The sequence below is a fragment of the Cibotium barometz genome, chromosome 13 (assembly GCF_041138505.1).
Source record: "Cibotium barometz isolate CiBa-2024 chromosome 13, ASM4113850v1, whole genome shotgun sequence".
Taxonomy (NCBI): Eukaryota; Viridiplantae; Streptophyta; class Polypodiopsida; order Cyatheales; family Cibotiaceae; genus Cibotium; species Cibotium barometz.
In genome coordinates this window covers 16,615,891-16,639,662 of record NC_141058.1, presented here as the reverse complement: position 1 = coordinate 16,639,662, position 23,772 = coordinate 16,615,891, and the positions used below count along the sequence as shown (strand labels likewise).

The window sequence follows — 23,772 nt, the reverse complement described above, 5'->3', positions numbered from 1 at the left end:
GACTTATATCTGAAACACCAGGGTGCAGTATTTTTTTGAATGTGTAGTGTGTGACATGGGAGGGAACCTTCTTTGTTGCGATAACTGCCCTCGCACCTATCATTTGGAATGTTTAGATCCACCTCTGAAGGTATGAACACATTTTTTTTTTGCATATAGTTGTTTTATGACTCTGTTTGTTTTCCTTCGGGTGCTCAAGCATCCTTGCTTGCAATAATGAAAAATTGTTTTGCTGGTAGTCTCATTGACTGAAATTGCTTGTACATGCTGAACTCCAAGCAGCGCACCCCTCCTGGAAAATGGCATTGTCCATCATGCCGGGAGAATATGCCAGCTGTCAAGGCTCCAGCTCGCCGGGTCTCTGATTCAAGAAGGTCAAGGTCAATGAGGCATGCTGAGGAAACCCAGTGTGCCCTTGATGGCCAAAAGGAGTCTCCAAATGACCTAAGGAGTGAGAAAAGTGAAATTCCTGTGATGGCTCCACAATTGTCTCTGAAAAGGAAGAAAAGCCTAAAAAAAAGCGATCACAAAAAATCACATGTTGATGGAAGGGATGCTAAAAAGGTTCCAGTTGTGGCCCAAGTTTGTTCACAGTGTGGGGCCGATATAGAAAATGGAGGTTCATCTTTGAAAGATGCAATGTTGTGCAAGCAGTGTTGTAAAGCTGGAAGCATGGACACAGGGAGCAGCCATGTAAACGAACCTGAAGAGATGGCTGCGTCTAACATAGAACTGGAGGTATGCTTCTTGATATTTATCCTTATTGTGCATGTGCGCACATGCATAAACACACACTCACATGCACGGATATATACATTTTTTTTTTGGCATTGTGGTGGAGATTTTCAATTCTGAAGTATGGTATGACTATGACCTTGAAGCAGTTAAAATGAGAGATATTAGAGCTGTCTGAGATGATATATACACTTGCATGAGTTTTACATGACAATGCTATTTGATGCCGTGCTTGTATATAGATGTTTCAGTGACATTACAGTAGGTGTGCCTAGAGCTGAATATTTGCGACAAATGCAATACCCCCTGATGGGGTTGAGCACAATCTTGTCACACATTTAGACTATTATTACCAATGAAAAAAGCCACTTGGGCAGGCATCCTTGAAGGTCTCCCGCAACCCAAAATTGGTTCGATTTCTTCCGCTTGACTCTCATGGCGGTGGCTAGGACTACGCCACTGGTGTCCACCGTCTTAGGCAACTTTAACCGCTCAACGGGTCGCGAAAGATGTACTTTGAGGCTCCTCCATCAAAGAGTATGGACATCAGATGTCCATGAATCATCCCTTGGCACATCATCGTATCATGGTGGCCGAGGACCACTGAGATCCTCCTAGACATGGTCAAGTGAAGAGTAGTTGTGGTACTGGTGAGAGTGGGAGGCGGGTAGATGGTGTGAGTGTTGTAGATACTGTTGCGGCAGATGAATTGGCCTTCTCCATGTACTTCTCCTTGCCCTTACCATTTTTCTTCTTCGTGTTCTTTGGATAGGCCCTTCGAATATGCTCGGTGGAGTCACATAAAAGCATTGTCCAGCCGCAATCTTGGCACGATGCTCTTTAGGGGTGAGGCGAGTCACCGAAGCTCCCCCACTTACCTTGTTCTTACCATCCTTGGCTACTGTTGTCGTTGCCTTTTTGCTGTCTCTGCTGTTGAGTCCTAGACTTGGAACTCTCCCGTGGCTCGAGGGTCGCAGAGCAAGACCAATTGCATTCAAGAGATCATGGGGCAGATGTGCATGAACGTTTGTGTATAGGGACGGTTTCAAACCATCCACAAATCGCTCAACCTTCACCAACGTCGGATAGTCCTCGGGAGCATGAGATAAAGCTTTGAGAAACCGGCAAGATAGTCGGTTGCCGATTCGCCATGTTTGTACGTAAAACACTCCCATTGTTTCTTCAATTCACGCTAGTAATCTACGGGAATAAGTTGCTTCAAGACCGCCTTGCGACAATCATCCCAACTAGTCACGGAGTGGTGCCGAAGGTGGTCTTTCCACCACAAGAGGGCAGCGCCTATCAAAGCCGTACACACCCAATGGACCTGAAAAATATTTGAACCACATGCTGTCATCAACGTGGTAGACATTTCGTGGGTTCAGTTGGTGACGACTTCTCTGTCCATGTTCTTGTTGAACCTGGGAGGCTTGAGAAGCTTCAATATGTGAGTTTGTTCCTCATCATGCGTAGCAGACATCTCGTGGGTTCAGTTGGTGACGACTTCTCCGTCCATGTTCTTGTTGAACCTGGGAGGCTTCAGAAGCTTCAATATGTGAGTTCGTTCCTCACGAGGCATGGAAAAAGAACTTGGTAAACTGTTAGTCTCTCGACATTGAGCCGGTGAAGGCAAGCGGTAAATGTCCGGAGAATCTGGTGGAGAGGGATTTGGCGAAGGAGACAGTCCGTGATGCAAACGACTTCTCTCATGCTGACTACGCGCAAGTTTAGAATGATGACTGCTGGACTGGGAGCGAAGCTTGTCCGGTACATCCCTACCTCCATCCAAAGGAGTGAAAAACCCTCCTCGAGAAAGTGTCTCCACTATGTAAAACACTCCCATTGTTTCTTCAATTCACGCTAGTAATCTACGGGAATAAGTTGCTTCAAGCCCATCCCAACCAGTCACGGAGTGGTGCCGAAGGTGGTCTTTCCACCAGAAGAGGGCAGCGCCTATCAAAGCCGTACACACCCAATGGACCTGAAAAATATTTGAACCACATGCTGTCATCAACGTGGCAGACATCTCGTGGGTTCAATTGGTGACGACTTCTCTGTCCATGTTCTTTTTGAACCTGGGAGGCTTCAGAAGCTTCAATATGTGAGTTCGTTCCTCACGAGGCATGGAAAAAGAACTTGGTAAACTGTTAGTCTCTCGACATTGAGCCGGTGAAGGCAAGCGGTAAATGTCCCGAGAATCCGGTGGAGAGGGATTTGGCGAAGGAGACAGTCCGTGATGCAAACGACTTCTCTCATGCTGACTACGCGCAAGTCTAGAATGATGACTGCTGGACTGGGAGCGAAGCTTGTCCGGTACATCCCTACCTCCATCCAAAGGAGTGAAAAACCCTCCTCCAGAAAGTGTCTCCACTTCGTCCTTGAAATAGTCCAAGCCCTTAAGTAGGAGTCTCGGTGGATGCCAAATCTGGAACAAGAAGGGCTCTCCTGGAGCCTAGGGACTCTACCCTATCCAAGCAATCAACACACATGGGTGCTAGAAAAGGGAAAAAAATTATCAGTTTCACTAAGATCTGATACCAATTGTAGAACATCTTTGTCTATGTGCAAGGGAAATAGAGAAGAGTGCAATGGAATCACACATCACACTCAAGCTTCACAAAACTAATGATTGTATTATGTACAATAAAAGAATGATTACAACTGAATTTTATGTACAAGAGAGGCTAGAGTGAAAACGTCAATACAATCCAAACGACTTGTAGAACACCTCTTGGCTAGCTTGTGTGGCCAGTTTGTTTTACTGCTCTCGGCCAGGTTCACGACCTGCGACGCATCATTGTCCCCATATCATCATTGCCAACGGCTCCCAAGGCTTGCTATTTGATGTCTAGCGGGTCCATGCTTGGGGGTTGTGCCGTGAGTACTCGTAGGTGTGTCACAAGAAGTACCTCTCAATCATTAGAGTGGTAGGCGATATTCCTCTGTCCTGCATAGGGAGGAGCATGACTTTCATCCAAAACTTTTTGCCTTGCATTTGAGACAACACAAAGGAAGTTATCTTTCATGAGATAGCCATCTTTTACCACATATAAGGCATGTGCATAACCATCAAATGAGTCCATATATCTCCAACTTTGGCATCCAAATGATATGTCTCACATGGTAGACAAGTCTTGATGAGAGGCAGCTGAAATTGCAGCAACATGTCTTGACAAAGCATTGGCAACTACATTCTTCTTACCAGGAGTGTGTAAATCTGAAAATGAAACATGGAGAGGAAATTGACCATCCTTATCTCTCTCTCTCTCTCTCTCTTCGATGCTTGCATCTCCGTCTTTGGCAATGTAGCCCATCGTACCAACACATAGGCACGAGTGTTCTACATGCATTGTCTTAGTTTTCTGCATCTTCTTGAGGATTTTCTCCAGCTTCCCATACAGGCCGTTTCATTTTGCTGATCTTATCATGGTTGGTTGTGACATGGCAGAATAGAGCTGGTTCTTGTCGCTGAGCAGCTGCTCATATGGCCTTTTTTTTTGGTTGGTTTTTTGGGGGGGGGGGGGGGGGGGGCGTGCAGGAAGAAGAGAGGAGAAGAGGTCGAGGGGGCAGCAAATAATGCGCTATTAGGGCCAGTGAATGGGTGATTGGTCAATGATAGGTGATTGGAGTGGCAAATGTGCGACTAGAACAGTGAATGGGCTGACGGGGCAGAGAATGGGCGATTGAGACTTCAACAGTTGAATTGGGCAGTGAAATGGCGATTTGTGGGTAGGGGGGCATAAAGAAAGAAAGAAAGAAAGATTTTATCGTCGTCTTCCAAAAGACCGAACTCGGCCTATGAGACAAATCAGTGTATTTGTGTGGGGTATCCTCTGTCATCCCAACAAAATGAAAAAGTACTGAACTAAAAAGCTGAATCTGGGTGTGCAATAAGTACAATGAGTGGGGGAGGAGATGGAGCTCTACTACTAGGAGAATGCAAAGCTATATGCATGGAGTATACAATCATGATATGCAACCTAGCTAGCTCCATCCTGTACCATACTGGGGGTATAAAATGGTATCCATCAATGAAGGGGGTGTCCACAGCTCCCTGAAGAACATGCCTGGGTCTGCTCTGAAGCGAGCCAGTCGCTCCGCACCCTCTCTGTGAAACTGAGCTCTGATCTCTGTCATCTCTCTCTGGTATAGGCGTGGTGTCCGAAAGCCAGGTGTCCTCTGTCTCCTGCGGGCTCTGAGTGTCTCTGCTCTCTGGAGAGTAATTCGTTGTTGTGTAGGGGTTGGGAGTGGGGTGGATCTCTGAAAAAATGTAGTAATCTGTGTCTGTTGTCCCCCCTTTGGAGCTGTCTGAGCCTGTAATGATGTCGCTGTATGTCTAGAATGAATCTTCCCAGTATGCGCTGGCCTCAAAGAGATGGCGTAGGGAATGTGGCTCTCTGAATAAAATGGGATATCCTCTCTGATGGTTGTATATGCTCTGCATCTGCATACACCTCTCTGCACAATCTGCATACCCTCTCCTCTCGGGGGATCCGTGCTGCTCTGCCAGTCTCGATCTTCAATCGATGTGATGAGACTCTAAGCTGACCAATAGCTACTCGGGAGCTGTGTGGTAAGAAGCCCTCCATGTATCTAGGCCTCTCTATAAATCCATCATCAGTGATACTCATGAAGTGATCTCTGTAGTACAGCATCTTCGGTGGAAGAGGCTGTGTAGGCGATATCCATGTCTCTCGTGTATAGAGCTGCCATAGGTCCTATCTCAATACTTTGTTCCTCTCACTACGAGAGAGACGGATATGTGGTGCATCCTTGTCATACTGGAATGGTGGTAGATGATCCATGTCTAGGCCATGCTGTGAGAACCAATGTGTGACCTGTGCATACCATGATCCTCTGTCTCTTGCCTCAGCCAGTTGTCTAGATGCCTCAAAAACTTTGTATGACAAACTGTCCTTTGGCATCTCTCTGAATCTGTCTAGCAGGCATATAGTCTGGAATGTGGCCTCTTACCATCATAGGAGGCGCAGCAAACTCTGCTCGGATAATGTCATGAGGTACTGACGGTTTGCGCCTGTGGTCTCTCTATCTATGTCCACCAATGGGTAGCAAGGCCTGACGCCCATACCGCTGCTCCATACATCAGTGCCCGGTGTGACTAATGTGTCAAATAGCCACCCCTTCATCTGGGGCCCTCCTGAAAATGCGCATGGTGGCACTATCTTTCTAGCATAGCCAATGCTGCATATCCCCGCGTCAATCTAGCTTTGGCTACTGAACCCATGGTGAAGCGCGTGGCTGTTCTTGCAGAGAAGGTAACCCCTAGGTACACGTATGATGTCACCACCTCCACCTGGCGTCCTGCGAGAGTGAATGTCAGCTGATTCCTGCCCTGTCTCGATGTATGAAAGACCATAACCTTGGTTTTCCCAAGGTTCATAGTAAGACCCCTCTGTGTGCAGGAATCATCGAGTGCATGTAGATGCTGCTGTAGACCTCCTGGAGACTCAGACACTAATACAATATCATTAGCATAAAGCATAATATGTACTGAGGCACCTGCTAGATCAACTCCATCTCCGCCTCCCCGTGTAATGAAGTCAGCCACCTCATCAATGTATAACCTAAATAGCGTGGGGGAAAGTGGACATCCTTGCTTCACACCAATGGTGCTAACAATAGTCTCGGACACACCTCCTGGGCATCTGACTCGCCCAGAAACCTACTCATATAATGCATAGATGCCCCATGTCATATCTGCTGGTATGCCAAGAGATTGTAGGTGCTGAAAGAGCCTCTCTCGTGGTACTGTGTCAAATGCCTTGCGGAAATCCACAAAGCAGCAATAGAGCTTTCTCTTCCTCACTCTGGCCTGATCAATCATACATCTCAAAGTGAATACATGGTCAATGGTAGAGAAAGCTCTCCTGAAGCCTGCCTGCTCTGATGAGCGTAAACTTGCTCGCTCAGCATATAAGCTAAGCTCTTGCTCAAACACTGCACCATAGAGTTTGGCCAATACGTGGCCAACCATAACCGTTCAGGGGATATGCTCGGATCGAGCATATCCCCTGTTTTGTGGATCGGCACAATGGTGTGCATCGTCCACTCCGCAGGCAAACCCTCTGCTAGTGCCTTGTTAAACAGGTGTGCAAGAAAAGGAGCCAAAGAATCTACTGCATATATGAGATGCTCACCCTGTAGGCCCATATGGTCGGCGGCCCATCCATGCTGTAGGCGGCGGATAGCTTCCTTTACCATTGAGTGGGTAAAGAAGCTAGCTGTGGTAGGTCGAGGCTCCTGGCTGAGGTATAGGTGGCTGCTGTGGGGCGTGGCATAGGCCCTCTGCATATGTGTGCCATGTCTGTGGGTCTGCAATGGGTGTCGGTGTCTGGGGCTCTCTGAAGTGCCGCCATGAGATAGGGCTATCTCTACTCATGAAGAAATGGAAGATCTCTAGCTCTTGTATCTCTGCGAAGGCCCGCCTTTTGCGGCGAGTAAGTCTCCTCATCTCTCTCCTCGACTCCTGCTCTGTGATGGCTCCCAAGGCTCTCTGTATGTAGAGCCGTGAGTATAGGGCTCTGCACTCGTCATCATACCATCTGTTCTGGGGCATAGTCCCAGATCTCGCAGGCTCTCTTGAGTGGACATGATGTGGGAAGCTCTGTAATGCAGCCGTGTGTAGGAGTGATGCCAGCTGGGCTGTAACGGTATCCATAGGTGCTAGGGGATCCATGAGCAGGAGCCCATCCTCTACTCTACCAGTGTATATGTCTGCCATGTCATGTGTGAAGTAGATGGTAGTGTGTGGTGTTGGTATGTGGGGGGCTGGTGATACTGGTGATCCGGCTAGTGAAAATGCCAAGTATGTATGATCTGCCCCAATAGGACAAGGTGGGATGGAGAATGAGGTGACAGGCTGTGATGCCTCCAAAGACCCCATAATGTAGTCTACCACCATGCCTCCGGTCCGTGTATGACCCCCATGTGGGAAGCATGTCAGCCCTCCTGATCCCGGCCACTGTAGCATCCCGTTATAAATAACGAGATGATGCCTGGCTCCCAACTCTAGTAAGTGGTCCCCATAATGTCCTCTGTCTGGTCCAGTGTCCTCTGATGCCCGACTAGCCCCTATCTCCTTTGGATCCACAGGGTGGAGGATCTCCATGTCATCAGTCATACACCTCACACTGTCTGCTCTCTGTGTGGGCATTGAAGTCACCTATAAGAAATACCTACCCTAGTGTAGAATAATGCATAATCTCCTCTGACAGACAAGTGTATGGGGCGGCTCCTGTCTCCTCCTCCTGTGGCATGTCCTCTGTAATGACATAGGAGGATCCTGATGGAGGAAAGTAACATAGGGCTATGTATATAACCCTGTCCTGTGAGAGCTGTAAGCTGATCCACATGTATTTGGCCTCTGGATCCTGTGCTACCACTTTCAGTCTCCCCTGTAGCTCCCGTCTGAATAGAACTGCTACTCCCCCCGACCCTCTCGAGGTACCCTGGCGTGTGGTCCTCCTGTATGCTGACTCCCACTGGAATCCCTCTACTCGAGGTAGCCCTCTCTCTGGGCTCTGATGTGTCTCTGTCAGAAGTATGATGTCTCTCCTCACCATAACATGCTCCAGTCGTCCAGGCTGCACCCATAGTGAACCATTACAGTTTCATACTGTCATGTGTATCTCTGTCAGTGGCCTGGTCTGTGTCCCATAGGCCCCAAATTGCTAATCCATGGGCCGGCCATCAACGATGACCCGACCATCTCGATAGAAGGCCTTCTTGCCTTCTCTTCTCGGGTGTAAGACTCGTGGCATGCAAGCTCTCCTATGCTCTAGCTGCATCCTCGTGAGATCATCATCCAAGAAAATAGGAGCTCCCTCTAAGCCTCGTAGTATGACCCTCTTCCTCATGAACATGGTGCGTGCCTTCACATCCGGAAACTGTATGATAAGAGCTCTCTTCTTTGTCATGTCTTTCCCAGCCCTCCAAGCTTTGAGGAGGGGGGGGGTGGGGGTCCCTCATGTGAGTATCCAAGTCGTGTGCATAGTGTCCGCCCATCCCCCTCGGGGGTGAAGCCGGCTACCTCGGGAATCCCCGTGACTCTCACATTGAGTCTACGAGCATGTCACATCCGCTCCTCCTCAATGGTGGTGTTGACGATTTGGAGCCCTTCTTTTTGGGCATCCTCTTTCACTTCCTTTTTGATGTTCCTCTTCACCACTTCTACCCAACCCTCCCTTGTTGCCTGCATCTTACCTTATAGGCTCTTGGTGATTGCCTTGGTGAGTTCCTCTTTGATGGCCTCTTTGTCAACTTCCACAATCTCCCCCTCCTCCCGTGGTGGTCGGTCCCGTAGAGAGATCACCTCCGCTTTGAGGATGTCGATTTCCTCCTTCATAGTGTCCCGTTCCTTCTTCCATCCCTCTTTCTCCTCTTTCCATGCTTCTTTCTCCTTCTTCCCTCCTTCCTTCTCTTTCTCCCTCTCCTTCTCCCAAGTCTCCTTCTCCCTTTTCCAAGCTTCCTTCTCTTTTTGTAAAGCTTCCTTCTCTTTTTGTAAAGCTTCGATCTCCTTCTCGACTTTGGAAAGTCGGTTGATAATGTTGTTGATGGCGGAGTCCGCCGTCTTCTTGTTTTCTCTGATGGAGATGTTCAGCTTATCCTCCATTTTGACTATCTCCTCTTTGCTTGCACCCTTGGCCATGTCGATGTACCTCGGAGAGATAGAACCCTAACACTTATGTTGCTGCCTTAGAGGCCTGAGCAAGGGTGGGTGATGAAAGGGTAGCGAACATAACCTGGATTGGGTTGGGGCTTCACATGGCGGCGGCAGCAGCAGCAGCATAGGTGGCGACCAAAACGAAGCGACGGGGAGGGGATGCGCAGGTGACGGGGAGAGAGATGTGAAGGCGACACGAGAGAGAGAGAGAGAGAGAGAGAGAGAGAGAGAGAGAGAGGTGGGCAGCGGGGAGAGAGAGGGGTGGGAGGGAGAGAGAGAGAGAGAGGGCAGGGGGGCTGGCAGGAGAGAGGGCGGGAGGGAGGGGTGGCGCAGAGGGGGTTGTTGGCGGGAGGGGGGGCAGAGGGGCTGGCGTAGAGGGAGCTGGCGCAGAGGGGGTTGTTGGCGGGAGGGGGGGCAGAGGGGTCTGGCGCAGAGGGGGGCGAGGGGCTGGCGGGAGGGGGCGCAGAGGGGGGCGAGGGCTGGCGGGGGGGGGAGAGAAAGAAAACTATATTAACGTCCTTTAGAGGCCACATCTGACCTTTAGGACTAATCAGATACATCCATGTGATTACATTCCACTTCGGGGGCAACAAAATGAAAATAGAGATAAAACTAAAAATAGTTCAAATTCCCTACATGACCGTAGGAGAATCCTAGATAACATGAAGGATTTCTCTAGCAGCTACTCTTCATTACTACCATGTTTGGTTGTCCTGAAATCTGCAATAACAGCTCTACCTCTACGGTAGACTGCCCATTTTCCTTGTTTCCTTGCTTCGTATACTTTATTGAGTTCTTGTTTCTTGTTTTTTAGTTGTGTGGCTGTGAGTTCATCCGCCATTCACACCTTCGTTCCCTTAAGTGACCTTGTTTGCTTCATTACTTTAATTTTGTCTTTCATATCTGCGTACCTCAAAACCACATGTTTTCCTTTGATTGCCACTGAGGGATCTCCAATGTCGATGAAAGGGATAGCTCTGCACAGCTTTCTTTGTAGAATCTCGCATTCCAGGACATAAGTATCATTCGCAATCTCCTCGTCCTCCAATACCTCCACCTGTTCGGTTACAACCCTACCCTACAACTAAAGTGCGCAGGTGGGCAATAGGTGCACAGGTGCGTATGTGAGTAGCAGGAGAGATGGGCAACGAGAAAGAGAGAGAGAGAGAGGGAGAGTTATGTTGCTGCCTTGGGGGCCTGAGCAAGGGCAGGTGGGGATAAGCAGGCGCAGAGAGAAGCGAAGAGAGGGAGATAGAAGGCGCACAGCAGCAACGAAGAGAGAGAGAGAGAGAGAGAGAGAGAGAGAGAGAGAGAGAGAGAGAGGGCGGGTGGGGATAAGGGGGCGCAGAGAGAAGCGAAGAGAGGGAGATAGAAGGCGCACAGCAGCAGCGAAGAGAGGGGGAGAGAGGGCGGGTGGGGTTAAGGGGGCGCAGACAGAAGCGAAGAGAGGGAGATAGAAGGCGCGCAGCAGCAGCGAAGAGAGAGAGAGAGAGAGAGAGAGAGAGAGAGAGAGAGAGAGAGAGAGAGAGAGAGAGAGAGAGAGAGAGACATACATCTACTAGATACCCAATGGGCCTATGGGACAAATAATGATACAATAGTGTCCATGTAATCTCATCATGGTAGAAAAGAAAACAAGGAGTAGAGCTATGAGCTAAGAAGGTCAAATCCGAGCCATATGATACAAAGTGGGACCATCATCATACAACCTATGGAGCTAACCTTCGGTAGGAGAGAGAGAGAGAGAGAGAGAGAGAGAGAGGTCTTTGGATAAGGCGGGTCAGGGGTCATGTGGTGAGCAAAGGGTGTATGATTGGGCACACGGTAGAGTTTTTGTGTGCATTGTTAGAGAGAGTTGTATTAACGTCTTCAAAAGGCCAAAATGACCTGTGAGACCAAAAGGCTACATCATATCCATGAGGTACATCATCCTGGGTACAAAATAGAAATAAAGAAAGATAACAAAAATCTAGAACTATAAAATCTGATCTAGGTACACGAGCAGAGAGCTCTCATGGTGCTCAAGGTGGTAAAACTGAGCCGGTGCGAGAAGGTCCTTCGATGATGGCCCGGATCCTCCTGTGGTGGCGTGGCCATGGGCGAGGGTCATGGGGTTGGGGGCGTCGAGCTCTGCATAACTTAGTGTGGCTCTGTTGAGTGTCACACCTGTTGGCCGAGTTGCACTAGCCTATGGTCCGAGTATGGTGGGTGGATCGGCCCTCGGAGTGCTGGTATGGAAGAAGACGGTGAGAGCTCTCTGTGTTGGTCCTCGAGCAAGTACAACTGATTTGGATCTCACTAAGGACTCCCTGTGTCTGTGGAGCTCTAGAAGAAAAAGTCCCAGGCATCTCTGATCCGGGAAGTCCATGATCTTGAAAAGTGGTTCGAACCTAGCTCGGAAGAGGCGGTGGAACCTCCCCCGAATCTCATAGTATACAGGGCATCGGCACATGTAATGATCCTTTGTCTCGGGCTTTGTGTGACAGAGCTGGCATATCCTGTCCTTTGGTGCGGCCACCCTGGGCCCATATTTGGCAGTCTCCGGCAAGACGAGGTGTGGATTTGGCCGATCGCACATCTCCCCCAAAAGATAGGTGTGTGTCCATGTAGTGTATGCGGATGATGCAACCATCCTCTGTCATGCATAGGAGGTGATCTCTATAGAAGGCCATCTTCGTCCCCAGTGGACGACTAGGTGAACTCCATGTCCTCTGAGTATCGAGTTTGAAATGTCCTTCCTGGTAACCTTGTTGCGCTCTGTGCGGTTGAGAGAAAATGACGGGGCCTCTATGTTGTACTGGAACAGGGGGAGTGCCTCCATCTACATGCCGTGCATGCCAAACCAAGTGCCTACCTATGCATACCAGCACTCGTATCTCCCTGGAGTGTCACTGGAATAGCGCCTCTGTCACAATCGGTCCAGCCCCCATCTCTGCCCACACAATCTCATGTGGCACTGATGGCTTACTCCTATTCATGCGTGAGATCATCGCCACTACGGGCCTCTCCATCAGCTTCCACCCATCATATACCTCCTTTGTATTTGTCTCGGTCGGCTCTCTCCTCTATCTCCACTTGTGGTATAAGATGGGACCCTAGATGGGGGCACCATACAGTAGTGCAGGTGATAACTAGAGTATCAAATAGCCAAAGCTTCGTCCTCGGCTCCTGAAACTGTATCTGTGAGCATTGCCTCTCTAGCGAGCCAAGGGCTGCATATCCCCTCATCAATCTAGCTTCGGCCACCTTTGCATCGAGAACTAAGGTCCAACAAAAGTGATCCAAGGTATACATATGAGGTAACATACTTCACAGGTTCTATGTAAACTGTACTGTAGATCTACCTATCCGCTATGGAGAGGTGTTAAAGATCATGACCTTGGTCTATCCAAGGTTCACAGTGAGGTGCCAGTCCTTGCAAAAGGCTCGTAATGCATCCAAATGCCTCTGCAGCCCCTCTGGTGAATCAGAAATAAGAACAATATCATACAAGAGGATCGGTATTAGGACTCCTGCTAAATGTGCTCTTGGTCCTCCTTGTCTATCTATGTAATCCGAGATCTCGTCAATGTATAGACCAAATAGAGTAGGAGACCGGGGGGGGGGGGGGGGGTTTGCTTCACCCCGATAGTGCTGTGTATGATCTCTGAATCACCTCTTGGAGCCCGTACTGTGCCTATGACTGACTCATAGAGTGTAATGATCCCCCAAAGTGTCTCAGCTGCCACTCCCATATCCTGTAGTCTCCTCATCAGTTTGGCCCGTGGGACGATATCAAAAGCTTTGTGGAAATCCACAAAACAGCAGTATACCCAATGCCCGTGAGCTCTGCCATCCTCAATGATCCCCCGTAGTGTAAAGATATGATCTAGTGTGGAGTGCCATGCCCTCTCCTGAAGCGTGCCTGCCCCGGTGCTCTGAGTCTCTGCTCCTCGGACCATCTACTAAGCTCATGCTCCAAAATTGAACCATAAATCTTGGCCAAGGTGTGACCAATCATGATATTCCTGTAGTTACTGGGGTCCATGGGGTCACCTGCTTTCAAGATAGGTAGAATAGTATTCGATGACCAGCTGGCGGGGAAGCCCTCACATAGATCCCTGTTAAACATGTGAACTAGTAAAGGCGCTAGTGTGTCCCTAGGATGAGAGAAATGCTTGGTGAAGAGTCCATCATGATCCTGTGCTCTCCCAGTTTGCATGTTGTCAATAGCATCTCTCATTGTGCTCAGGTGAAAAAGAAGGAAGATTGTGGGGACGAGGTTCGGGTGGATGGGGGAGACGTGGCTGCTCGGGGGCATTGTGCCATGTGCCGGGGTGAAGTAATCGGAGTCTGCGGCGGGCGATGATCCTGGAAGATTCTCTAGGCCTCCTTACAGTCCCTCCCAAGAAATAGCTGGTATAGCTCCTGCTCAAGCCTGGTTAGGTAGGCTCTCTTCTTCCTTCGTGTGAGATGTCGGAAGATCACTCGTGCCTGCTGGTGAGTGGTGGATCCTAGCGCCACCTCCCGGTGTAGACGGGCTTGGGTATCATGACATTCATTGTCATACCAGCTATTCTGTGGGACAGTCCCTATTGGTGATGTAGTGGTGGCCCTGGAGTGCAGGAAGGCGGCTGCAGTGGACGTATGGAGGGTGGCTGCGAGTTGTGTGGTAAGCTCATCAAGTGGGATGTGGGGGTCAAGGTCGGAGAGGATGCGGTAGACGTGATCAGAATAGATGGAAGAGCTCTCTCTGGGGAGGCGGTGATGGGGCAAAGCAGGTGGTTGGGTGGTGTATCGGCATGTGAGGGAGAAGGCCATGTATGCATGGTCGGCTGCAACACCAATGGGACGAGGCGAGATGGTAAACACCGGAATGCGTGGGATCCGAGAGGGGTATCCCATTAGATAGTCCACTCGTACTTGCTCCATGTTCGAAGGGGTAGGAGGTGAGGGAGTTGGATCCAGGCCATCTGGCTAGGCCATTATAAATGGCTAGCCTCCCGCCGAGGGCTAAGAGATACTCTCCATAGTGTGTGCGGGCTGCTGTATTAAACGTCTTCAAAAGACCCAGTGGTTCTATGAGACCAAAAGTGATACAATAGTGTCCGTGTAATCTCATCATGGTACAAAATAAAACAAAGACGAGAGAGAGAGAGAGAGAGAAATGAAATGAAATGAAATGTTATATTAATGTCTTCAAAAGGCCATAATGACCTATGAGACCAAAAGTTACATCATGGTGGATCTGATACAATGTCTGGATAAAAAAAACCCAGAAAATGAAAAATAAAGATGAGAGAGAGAGAGAGAGAGAGAGAGAGAGAGAGAGAGAGAGAGAGAGTGTATTGATATGCTGGGGTTTGTTTTCTGTACTTAAAGAAGACATTGACAGAACCTTCTATCTGTATGAAATCTGAAGAGGAGATAAAGAAGGAGAAAGCTGACAGTCGTCATAAGAAGGCCCCTTCACCAACCATGGAGGTATGCCTTGATGATTTCTTTTACCTTAGGAAAGTTTGCTTAAGTAGGTTCAGGTGGATTTGTAATGTTTGAATAGTGTGAAACATTGTTTACATGTCTTAAACAGGTGGATCGAATTTTTGGTTGTCGAGCTGTCTCTAAAGCAGAACCATTGGGTTCGACCAAAAAAGAACTGTTCTCAAGAAAAAGAACTTCAAGTACAAGGTGTGTTAGAAGGTCGAAGTGAATTTTGCAGCAGAAGCAACATCATTGGATGCTTTGCTGAGCTGTGAGAATGGAACAGAGCAGGAATCAAACTCAGTATCTGGAAGCGAGCAGAAGAAACTGTCTAGTACAGCAACTGAAAATTTGGTTGATGGTCCTGAAGCCTCAGGTGCATCGTGTATGGTTACCAGAGAAACAAGCTTGCTTGGTAAAAAGGATGATTTGTTGAATGTGGATACAATTTATAGAACCGAGGAATGCAATCCTGTGGAAAGTGAAAATGATGAAACATTTGACTCTCAAAAAGATCCATCTGCTAGAGTTGACAATCAACTCTCTGGAAATGAAGTGGAGTTCTTAGTGAAGTGGGTGGGCAGGTCACATATTCACAATCAATGGGTTAGAGAATCAGAGTTAAAAGTACTTGCAAAACGGAAGCTTGACAATTATAAATTCAAACATGGATATATTTCTATCAATCTAGTGGATGAAAAGTGGTACAGGCCACATCGCATCATCGCAAGACGACAGGGGCAACTTGATGTAGCTGAAGTGTTGGTCAAGTGGTGTGGTCTACCATATGATGAATGCACTTGGGAACATTTAGACGAGCCCGTCATTCAAAGACATCAAGAACTTCTTGAGAGCTATGATTATTTTGAAAATGTTGCATTAAAAATTGATGAAGAGGAAGCTCCTGCTGTGGACCGTCGGCCTGGCGAAATTTCGCACTCTTAATGAACAACCATTTTATATAAGGGAGGTTCACTGTTTCCACATCAAATGGAAGCTCTCAACTGGCTCAGAAAGTGGTTGGGGCAGGAGAAAGAATGTAATTCTGGCTGATGAGATGGGCCTTGGAAAGACTATTTCTGCTTCTGCATTTATCTGCTCTCTCTACCAAGAATTCAAAGTTAACGCACCATGCCTAGTTCTGGTTCCACTCTCTACAATGCCGAATTGGATGGCAGAATTTTCTGTATGGACTCCTCAGTTGAATGTTGTTGAATACCATGGAGGTGCGAAGGCAAGGGCAAATATAAGACAGTATGAATGGTATGCAGGTGGGGCTTCCATTAACAAAAAAGGACAAAGAAGCTGTAAGTTCAATGTGCTGCTGACTACCTATGAAATGATCATTGCAGATGCAAGTCAACTTCGTACTGTTCCCTGGGAAGTGCTAGTAGTTGATGAGGGGCATCGGCTTAAAAATACAGAAAGCAAGCTGGTTCAGCTCTTAAACACTTTCTCATTTTCACAACGTGTTTTGTTGACGGGGACCCCATTGCAAAACAATGTTGGGGAAATGCACAATCTATTGAAGTTTTTACATTGGATGCATTTCCATCCCTGGCTGCATTTGAAGACAAGTTCAATTGCCTCAGTACTGCAGAACAGGTAGAGGAATTGAAAAAGCTGGTAGCACCTCACATGCTTCGCAGGCTTAAGAAAGATGCCATGCAAAATATCCCTCCAAAGATGGAGCGGGTTGTGCCAGTAGAGCTGAGCTCTTTGCAAGCAGAGTATTATCGTGCTCTCCTCACCAGAAACTATCAAGTCCTTAGGCAAGCTGGAAAACCAAACCAGCATCAATCTCTGGTCAACATTGTTGTTCAACTTCGTAAGGTATGTAATCATCCATATCTTATACCTGGGACTGAGCCAGAAGCTGGATCTGCAGAGTTCCTGCATGAGATGCGGATCAAAGCTTCAGCAAAGTTGACTCTCCTGCATGCAATGCTGAAGGTTTTAAGAGAGCAAGGGCATAGGGTTCTGGTGTTCTCTCAGATGACCAGGCTTCTCGATATCCTAGAAGACTACCTCACTATAGAATTTGGCAGTCAAACTTTTGAGCGAGTAGATGGGTCAATATCAGTTGCTGAGAGGCAAGCAGCTATTGCCCGCTTCAACCAGGACTCGTCGCGCTTTGTGTTCCTTTCAACCAGGACTCGTCGCGCTTTGTGTTCCTTCTGTCCACGCGGGCATGTGGCCTGGGCATCAACCTAGCTACAGCAGATACTGTGATAATTTATGATTCTGATTTAACCCACATGCTGATATCCAGGCTATGAATCGTGCTCACAGGATAGGTCAATCAAAGCGGCTTCTTGTGTACAGGCTTGTTGTACGAGCTAGTGTAGAAGAAACGTATTTTGCAACTGGCCAAGAAAAAATTAATGCTAGACCATCTTTTTGCCAACAAGTCTGGCTCACAGAAGGAAGTTGAAGACATCTTGAGGTGGGGCACTGAGGAATTTTTCAGGATTGTTCTGCACCTGGTGAAGGAGCATCAAATATGTCACGTGCAGAAGATGTCATGGAAGGTTTAAATGAGTCAGACGGGAAGCAGAGAAAAAAGATCAGGTGGGCCTTGTGTGATGTGTATGAAGATACTTGTCATAAGGCAGGTAAGACCAAAGATACTATGGGATGATGCAGCTGTGGCTCGCTTGCTAGATCGCTCAGATATAGGCACTGAAGTGACAGAAGCAGAGGCAGAAAGTGATATGCTGGGTTCACTAAAGGTTAGAGTCACATATCTTGTGTTTCAACTGTTCTTGCAAAAACTTGTTTTGCTTTCATCCATAAAATGGGGCCTTGCTTGCATTAGTCCCGTAGGTTTGCTGCCTTTCTAGCTGCTGCTGCAGACCTTACTTTTAACTTCTATCTCGAAAGTCATTTTACATCTTTAGTTTTTTGGTTTCAAATCTCCAGGCCTGGGACTGGAATGATCAGGACACAACTGATGATCAAGAAGCAAGTGAGTGCTTCACCAAAGAAAAGGATGCAGGGTCTCCAGTAGATGCAAATGTTTGTTTCTGTTCAAGGAACCGAGGAAGACAGCATTGGGACAAAATCCTCGCACAAGGTTGAAAGTCTGATTTAAGTTTTTTCTTTTGTCTGTGTGTGCATGGGTGTGTGGATGTTACATATATAGGTTGTTGGGGGGGGGGGGGGGGGGGGGGGGGTGGGGGCGTCCAAGTAACAACAATATGCCTTTCAGGATTTTAGAGTCAAATTAAGATTCCAAGTATGCTTTCGTAGGTGGGAGAAATTGCAGATCGAGGAAGAAGGAGCACTTGGTCGAGGCAAACGAATGCGCAAGCCATTTCATACAAGGAGAATTTCAGTATTGCTGTGACTGAAGTCTCCAATGAGGTTTTCTTTTTACTCTAGATCCTCGTGCAATTCTGATAAAATTTTGCTCTATGATTTTTGAGTGCAATAGCAGTTGCCATGAACTTACTGGATCAGAAGCTTGGGAAGTTTATACTTTTAGGTTCTTAGAGGTTAGGAGTTTAGGGTTGGTAAAGAATTAAGAGGCAAAAACATAACTGTGGTAAGAGTGGGACTTCTATGCAAGGCCAATGTTTATAAAAAGAATTGAAATGTTTTTTAATGGCTGTATAATTGTTTGGTTGTGTTAGAGGTGGTCCCTCTGCTACATGTCCGTCTGTCTTACTCTTTATTTCCTTTTCTTCTCCATTATTTCCTATAAATTAGATACCAGTCTAGTGATGGATAGAAGTGCGTCCAGCACATAAGAAACTGAATGCTTGATGTAGGGGCCACACGTCAGTGCAGTACAGGTTACATCCTTGACTAGCGAGTAATAGGTAAAAGCATGTAGACCACATAGCAAACAAATGCTCTGTAATTTTGCTTTTTATGGTTGGAGAGCTCTTGCTTAAGTCTTCTATTGATGCCTAGTCTTGAGATGATCATGATTGGTATATGTAGCAAGAAGTTCAGGTGAATTTTATATTTGTCCAATTGGAAATCAAAATCCTGCAATGAAGCAGACACTTCTCTTTGTCATTGTAATATTTGTTTTGATCTTTGTAGAGTGGCAACGAAGATGAGGAAGATGCCGAGCCGGAATACACACCTGCAGGACGGGCTTTGAAAAATAAGCTGTGAGTTTTACTTGTTTTCCCTCTTACTTCACAAAGACAGCTTCACTTATTTATTGGAGTCATCTTGGCATGTTCTTGGTGCAGAGCAAGACTTTCGAGCTAGGCAAAAGGAGCGGATTGCTTCCCGATACAATAAAGAACCTGGAGGGAACTTTGAAATGATTCATAGTGCTTACGCAGGGTATAGTGCAGCCATGGAAAGCCAAGTTGGGCTGCACCCATGTCCAGCTTCCATGTTTTTGCCAGTTCAAGTGTCTGGCCAGGACATTCATCAATATTTTCTAACACTGGACTGGGGGCAAGCATGCTTGCTTTGACTACAAACCAATTAACGAAGGGTGATTGCATTTCTACCGAAGCAGGAGCATCATCTGGAGTCAAACTGCCTGCAATTTCAGCTGAAGCAGATACTACCTTGCATGTGAATCTCTCAAAACAAGGTGACCATATTTCCAAAGAAATGTTGGTGACCTCTAGTGCATTACCAGTATCAAATAGCTTGTTAATGACTCCAAATCAACTGGCTGGTGGGGATGCAAGCTGTCTCGATGGCCCAGCGTTTTCTTGGCTCAACTGTTGGGGTAACAGCTCGCTTTCTTAGGCTTAAAATGCATGGGCCTTGTGCAAGAACTCAAATCATTTCCAAAACTTGTGGTTACTAGATGACTAAGTCCTTACGAGGAGCAATTGTATTTTTCAAGTACTTGCTTTCTGATGGTTGGAATTTGTTGGAATGTTTGTCTCTGATATAGCAGGCTCAGACTGGTCGCTGTCCTCTTGATCCTGGAGCAGGTGTTTATCGAAAACAAGCTGGGTCTTCTTTTGTTCCTATGCCACCAGGCAGTACACAGCCATTTGATCAGTTTATTGGTGAAAAGTTTCCCTTTCTAAGTGCAGAAAATATTTTTGCACCCAACATTGCTCCCAATTTGACAATGTCTTTAGGGCTGGGAATGTCTGTTGGAACCAGCCTGGATCTTTCATGGGCCTTGAGACCAATGGAGAGTGCAGGGACATTGAAGCCATCTCCAAGTGTAGGGTCTGCCAACCTCAGTCAAGTGGGGAAAACCGTCACAGTTTCTACTTTTGCAGATGTATGTGCTCCTAAGTTGGAAAATGATTTTGGGTGTGGGTTGAGCATGCTGGGAGCATCTCATATTCACCAAAAAGGATGAAAAGCAGGGGAAAGTTTTCCATTTCTTCCATATTTTGGTGGTGTGGGGGGTGCAACGCATGGAGCTGAAGTTCCAACTGCCTGGACTGAAGAAGAACTCGACACGTTATGGTCTGGTGTAAGAAGGCATGGTCGGGGCAACTGGGTTGCCATGCTTCAAGATCCAAAGTTGCATTTTTCAAAAGCTCAGAACTACTAAAGATCTAGCAGATAGGTGGAATGATGAACAGCTTAAGATGTTTGGAGGGCCTTTTGACCAGCTAGACAGCTCAATCAGCAAAGAGGGAAGCAGATTATTATTCAGCTCATTTGGTGCTGGCTTTCAAACACCATCAGTGCAAAGAGACAGTCTTCTGGCCACTGGTCGTTCAAAGGATGCCATAAATTCAGCAGGGCTTGGTCATACAAGGGAGGTGCTTGTGCCAAAAATTGATGTAGAAGGTTTATATCACAGGGGATCGAAGATGAAACCATAGGTCTACCAGGCTTGCCGCAGTTGGGAGTTGAAGTAAGAAACCAGCTCACACACTTTAATACTACTGGTGGGGGTGTGGCCACTTCAAGGATGATGTAGCGAGGATGGAGTTGGGACAGAAAATAGATCTGGAAACCACAAAACCGCCAAAAGTTGTCATTCCACCTGATAAGCAGGGGGGTGACTCCTCTAGCAGCCACCGACTTTTGAGTGGACTGAGAAACCATCTCACAGACAAATACTCACGGTTCATCTTTTCTCTTCAATCGAAATCTTACAGATCCACTTATGGCTAGTGGTTTACCTAGATGTACATCTGGAGATGGTGAGTGGAGATTCTCAAATCTGCAATTGAGATTTGAGAAAGGACCTATGTCGACACAAATAGAGCCAGTTGAACTCCCAAAGCTTCAGAACTTCCCGGATAAGCTACCACAAAGCCTACAGGATTTCCCATATTTCAAACATAACTTGAATCTATCAGCCTCAGATAAACTCCAGGAAATGAGGGGGGCTTGGTTTGCATCAAAACGTTGGAAGATCCAATCTAAAGGTGGATAAGGAAAAAGGTAAAGCAGGCCAGAATGTCCATCTTCCTATGAATGCTAAAGAGGCTCCTAGCAAATCTACTTCAAGCAGTTTGCCACATTGGTTAAGGGAGGCATTCAAACCACCAGCACCAGGTTGAACCACTTGCTTTGCCATCAACAATAGCTGCTGTTTTCACATGCAATTGATCTGGTTTACAGGGACTGTAAGCCTACTTTACCAGCGTGGGTTAACCCTGGCCCACCCCCGGTGTCGCCTCACAGGAAACAAAAAAAAGAAGGAAGAGGAAGAAGGGAGTTGGGCTTGGCTGTAGAATGATGGGAGATACACATGCTGGAACCAGAGAAACAGCTTGGCAATGTTATGCTTCCAAATTTAACCTCCATTGGAAAACAAAACCTCTTCTCATTGCATAGCCTAGGCAACAGTGGGCTCCTAGAAGGTAGCTTGGTTTCACCGGAAAGCACGGCAAACTTCCATGCTGCTGAATGGTCCATCATGCCCACCTTTTCCTTGGACTGTGGGCCAAAGTTTTGACTGGCATGAAACCAGCAACTCACGCCTCATGTCGGATTTGCCTGCACACTTTCCAAGCATTGGAAACTTATCTTTACCAGCTTGCACCACATCAGAAAACCTTCAGGTGCCCTCAATGTCATCTCCATTTATGTCTTTTGATCAGTTTCTGACCTCTGATCTGGCTCTCAACTCAGTATTTCCAAAGGGAAAAAAAGCAATGAAGCTGCAAGATCAAGGCACCGTTCAACAACATTGGCCCTCTCTAGGGTCAGGAAGCAACGAAATATTTCTTACTCCACCTCAATTTAGTCGTTGAAGACGAGGCCATGTGAACCAGATCCTCCTCCATCAGAAATTGATTTGTCCAGGCAGAAAGCAAAGTCCCAAAGTGCCAAAAGCGAGGACTCTTCTAGTAAGACTCATTCAGATTCATGCGTGAAGATTAGTGGTGGTGTCAGAAGCAATAACGATGATGCATCGTCAGAACAAACTGTTTCAGACAGCAAGAACAATACAGATTGATTACAAGGTTCCCATTCATGGGGTGGTCTGAAGCTCCTTTTTTTGTAGACACGATCGAACAAGGCAAGGAACCCCTCCCGGGACACTCTTCCTCTCAAGCTTGAAAGAGGATGAATGTGGCATTTTACGTGATGAAAACCTGCGTGTATATCTGCATGATCAAGTAGTGTCTCTATACTTTTGTTGCAGATTATATACTCTTGTCTGTGAGCTTCCTGGTTGGTTGCATCCACCAGTCACCCTGCTTTCATGAAGCAAGTTTTCTTAGTGGTGTGAATTGGGCTTATGGAACACGTGTAGTGGAGTGGGGACTCTCTTTCGAGCTGTTACTTTACAGAGTATTTTTTAATCTGTCTATTGTAATTACAATATTATTGTCTCAGAAAGCAGAAATTGTCGCAACATTTCTGGGCTGAGCTGTAAGAATACAGGTCTTTTCTCGGTTGATTCAAAGGAAACCATTTTTGGGCAGAGCTGTACACAATATACAGGAGGGGCTCTTTTTGTTTACTTCCGATTTTGAGTGTGTCGCCTGTAGTCTCTAAATATCCGAAAACTATTTAGATATGGTTGCTGATTGATAAGCAACCCAAATTTCAACAAGCAGATATCGAGCCTGCATTTTTACCTTTCATAATCATCAGTGCATACAAAGATATGCATTCTAGGGCAAGAGAAAAAGCTAGCTAGGCCTTCGGGATACTTAGGTAGGATGTAATTAATAACTGAATTAAGTAATTAATAACTGACTTTTCTAGACCATTTCAAGGACTAAAGCCATATACCCCAAAAGAAGTTAGCATGATGCATGGAATAGCTCCAATGGGGAAGCAAAGATGTACGACCCCCCCCCCCCCCCCCCCCCCCCCCGCGCGGGGCCGGGACATGTGCACAGAGACACAGACATAAGAAAGAATGGAAATGGGCAGTTGATGGAGAGGGATGTGTTGTGGTCTGTGGTTTTTAATTTCCCACCTTTTTTTGTATGGTCATTTTCTAGCCCCATGGACACTCAAAACTCAACTAATGTATGGGACCCTGTCCCTGAAGGATGTATTGAGAGCAAATTGGACTCATAGATTATAATTTTTGGCTGCCAGTGGATGTTGAGCTATCATCGATGTCATTGTCAACGTCTCTCTCTCTCTCTCTCTCTCTCTCTCTCTCTCTCTCCCGCACGCTCGACCTGTGTTGTAGGCCTAGAGGAAACACGAGCAAGCTTTCAAATTATGCATGGCTGAATTTTGGTTTGCTAGTAGGGATGACCACATCTTCTTACTACGCTTTTAAGGACCCGCTTGCCAATGACATTGTTCGACAAGGTGGGGCAAAATGGATCCCAAGTGCTACACTATACACTAGAGAGGTTTGGTTTTGCATTGCTTCACCTTTTTGACAGCATGCAGTTTGTACCCCTGCCATCCAAGCAGGTGCTCGTCATTTGAGAGGTGCAATTGGGTCCGAGGGCATGTCAAATTTGAATATCCAAGGTGGGGTGTGAGTTTTGTTGTTTGATTTGCCTAATGATATC

The 23,772-nt window shown here is 47.0% G+C and overlaps 3 protein-coding genes and 1 pseudogene across 7 annotated transcripts in view; 3 read left to right on the top strand and 1 right to left on the bottom strand.

Annotated features, from left to right (window-relative positions):
- LOC147632423 (uncharacterized) overlaps positions 1-15,127 on the top strand; it is a 46,857-nt gene extending 31,730 nt beyond the window's left edge. For 4 of the 5 annotated variants that reach the window (XM_086807240.1, XM_086807238.1, XM_086807242.1 and 1 more), the window contains 4 exons: positions 29-130; positions 283-738; positions 14,780-14,881; positions 14,988-15,127. In XM_086807240.1, coding sequence (XP_086663366.1) covers positions 29-130; positions 283-738; positions 14,780-14,881; positions 14,988-15,107 — 780 coding nt within the window. In that variant the 3' untranslated portion in view covers positions 15,108-15,127. The remainder of the gene's footprint in view (positions 1-28; positions 131-282; positions 739-14,779; positions 14,882-14,987) is intronic. The other variant, XM_086807241.1, reaches the window with a different exon arrangement.
- On the bottom strand, positions 8,315-9,480 carry LOC147632424 (uncharacterized; annotated as a pseudogene).
- A 910-nt stretch (positions 15,128-16,037) lies between the features above and the next one.
- Positions 16,038-19,006, top strand: LOC147632422 (protein CHROMATIN REMODELING 4-like). Its single transcript, XM_086806971.1, has 8 exons — positions 16,038-16,382; positions 16,484-17,014; positions 17,151-17,233; positions 17,349-17,409; positions 17,494-17,610; positions 17,801-17,896; positions 18,131-18,244; positions 18,932-19,006. The coding sequence occupies exons 1-8, from the start codon at positions 16,038-16,040 to the stop codon at positions 19,004-19,006; spliced, it is 1,422 nt and encodes a 473-aa protein (XP_086663097.1).
- Positions 19,007-19,083: 77 nt separating this feature from the next.
- LOC147632421 (uncharacterized) lies at positions 19,084-22,712 on the top strand. The gene is made up of 2 exons (XM_086807244.1): positions 19,084-19,583; positions 19,758-22,712. The coding sequence occupies exons 1-2, from the start codon at positions 19,536-19,538 to the stop codon at positions 20,175-20,177; spliced, it is 468 nt and encodes a 155-aa protein (XP_086663370.1). The 5' UTR covers positions 19,084-19,535; the 3' UTR covers positions 20,178-22,712.
- Positions 22,713-23,772: the final 1,060 nt, after the last annotated feature.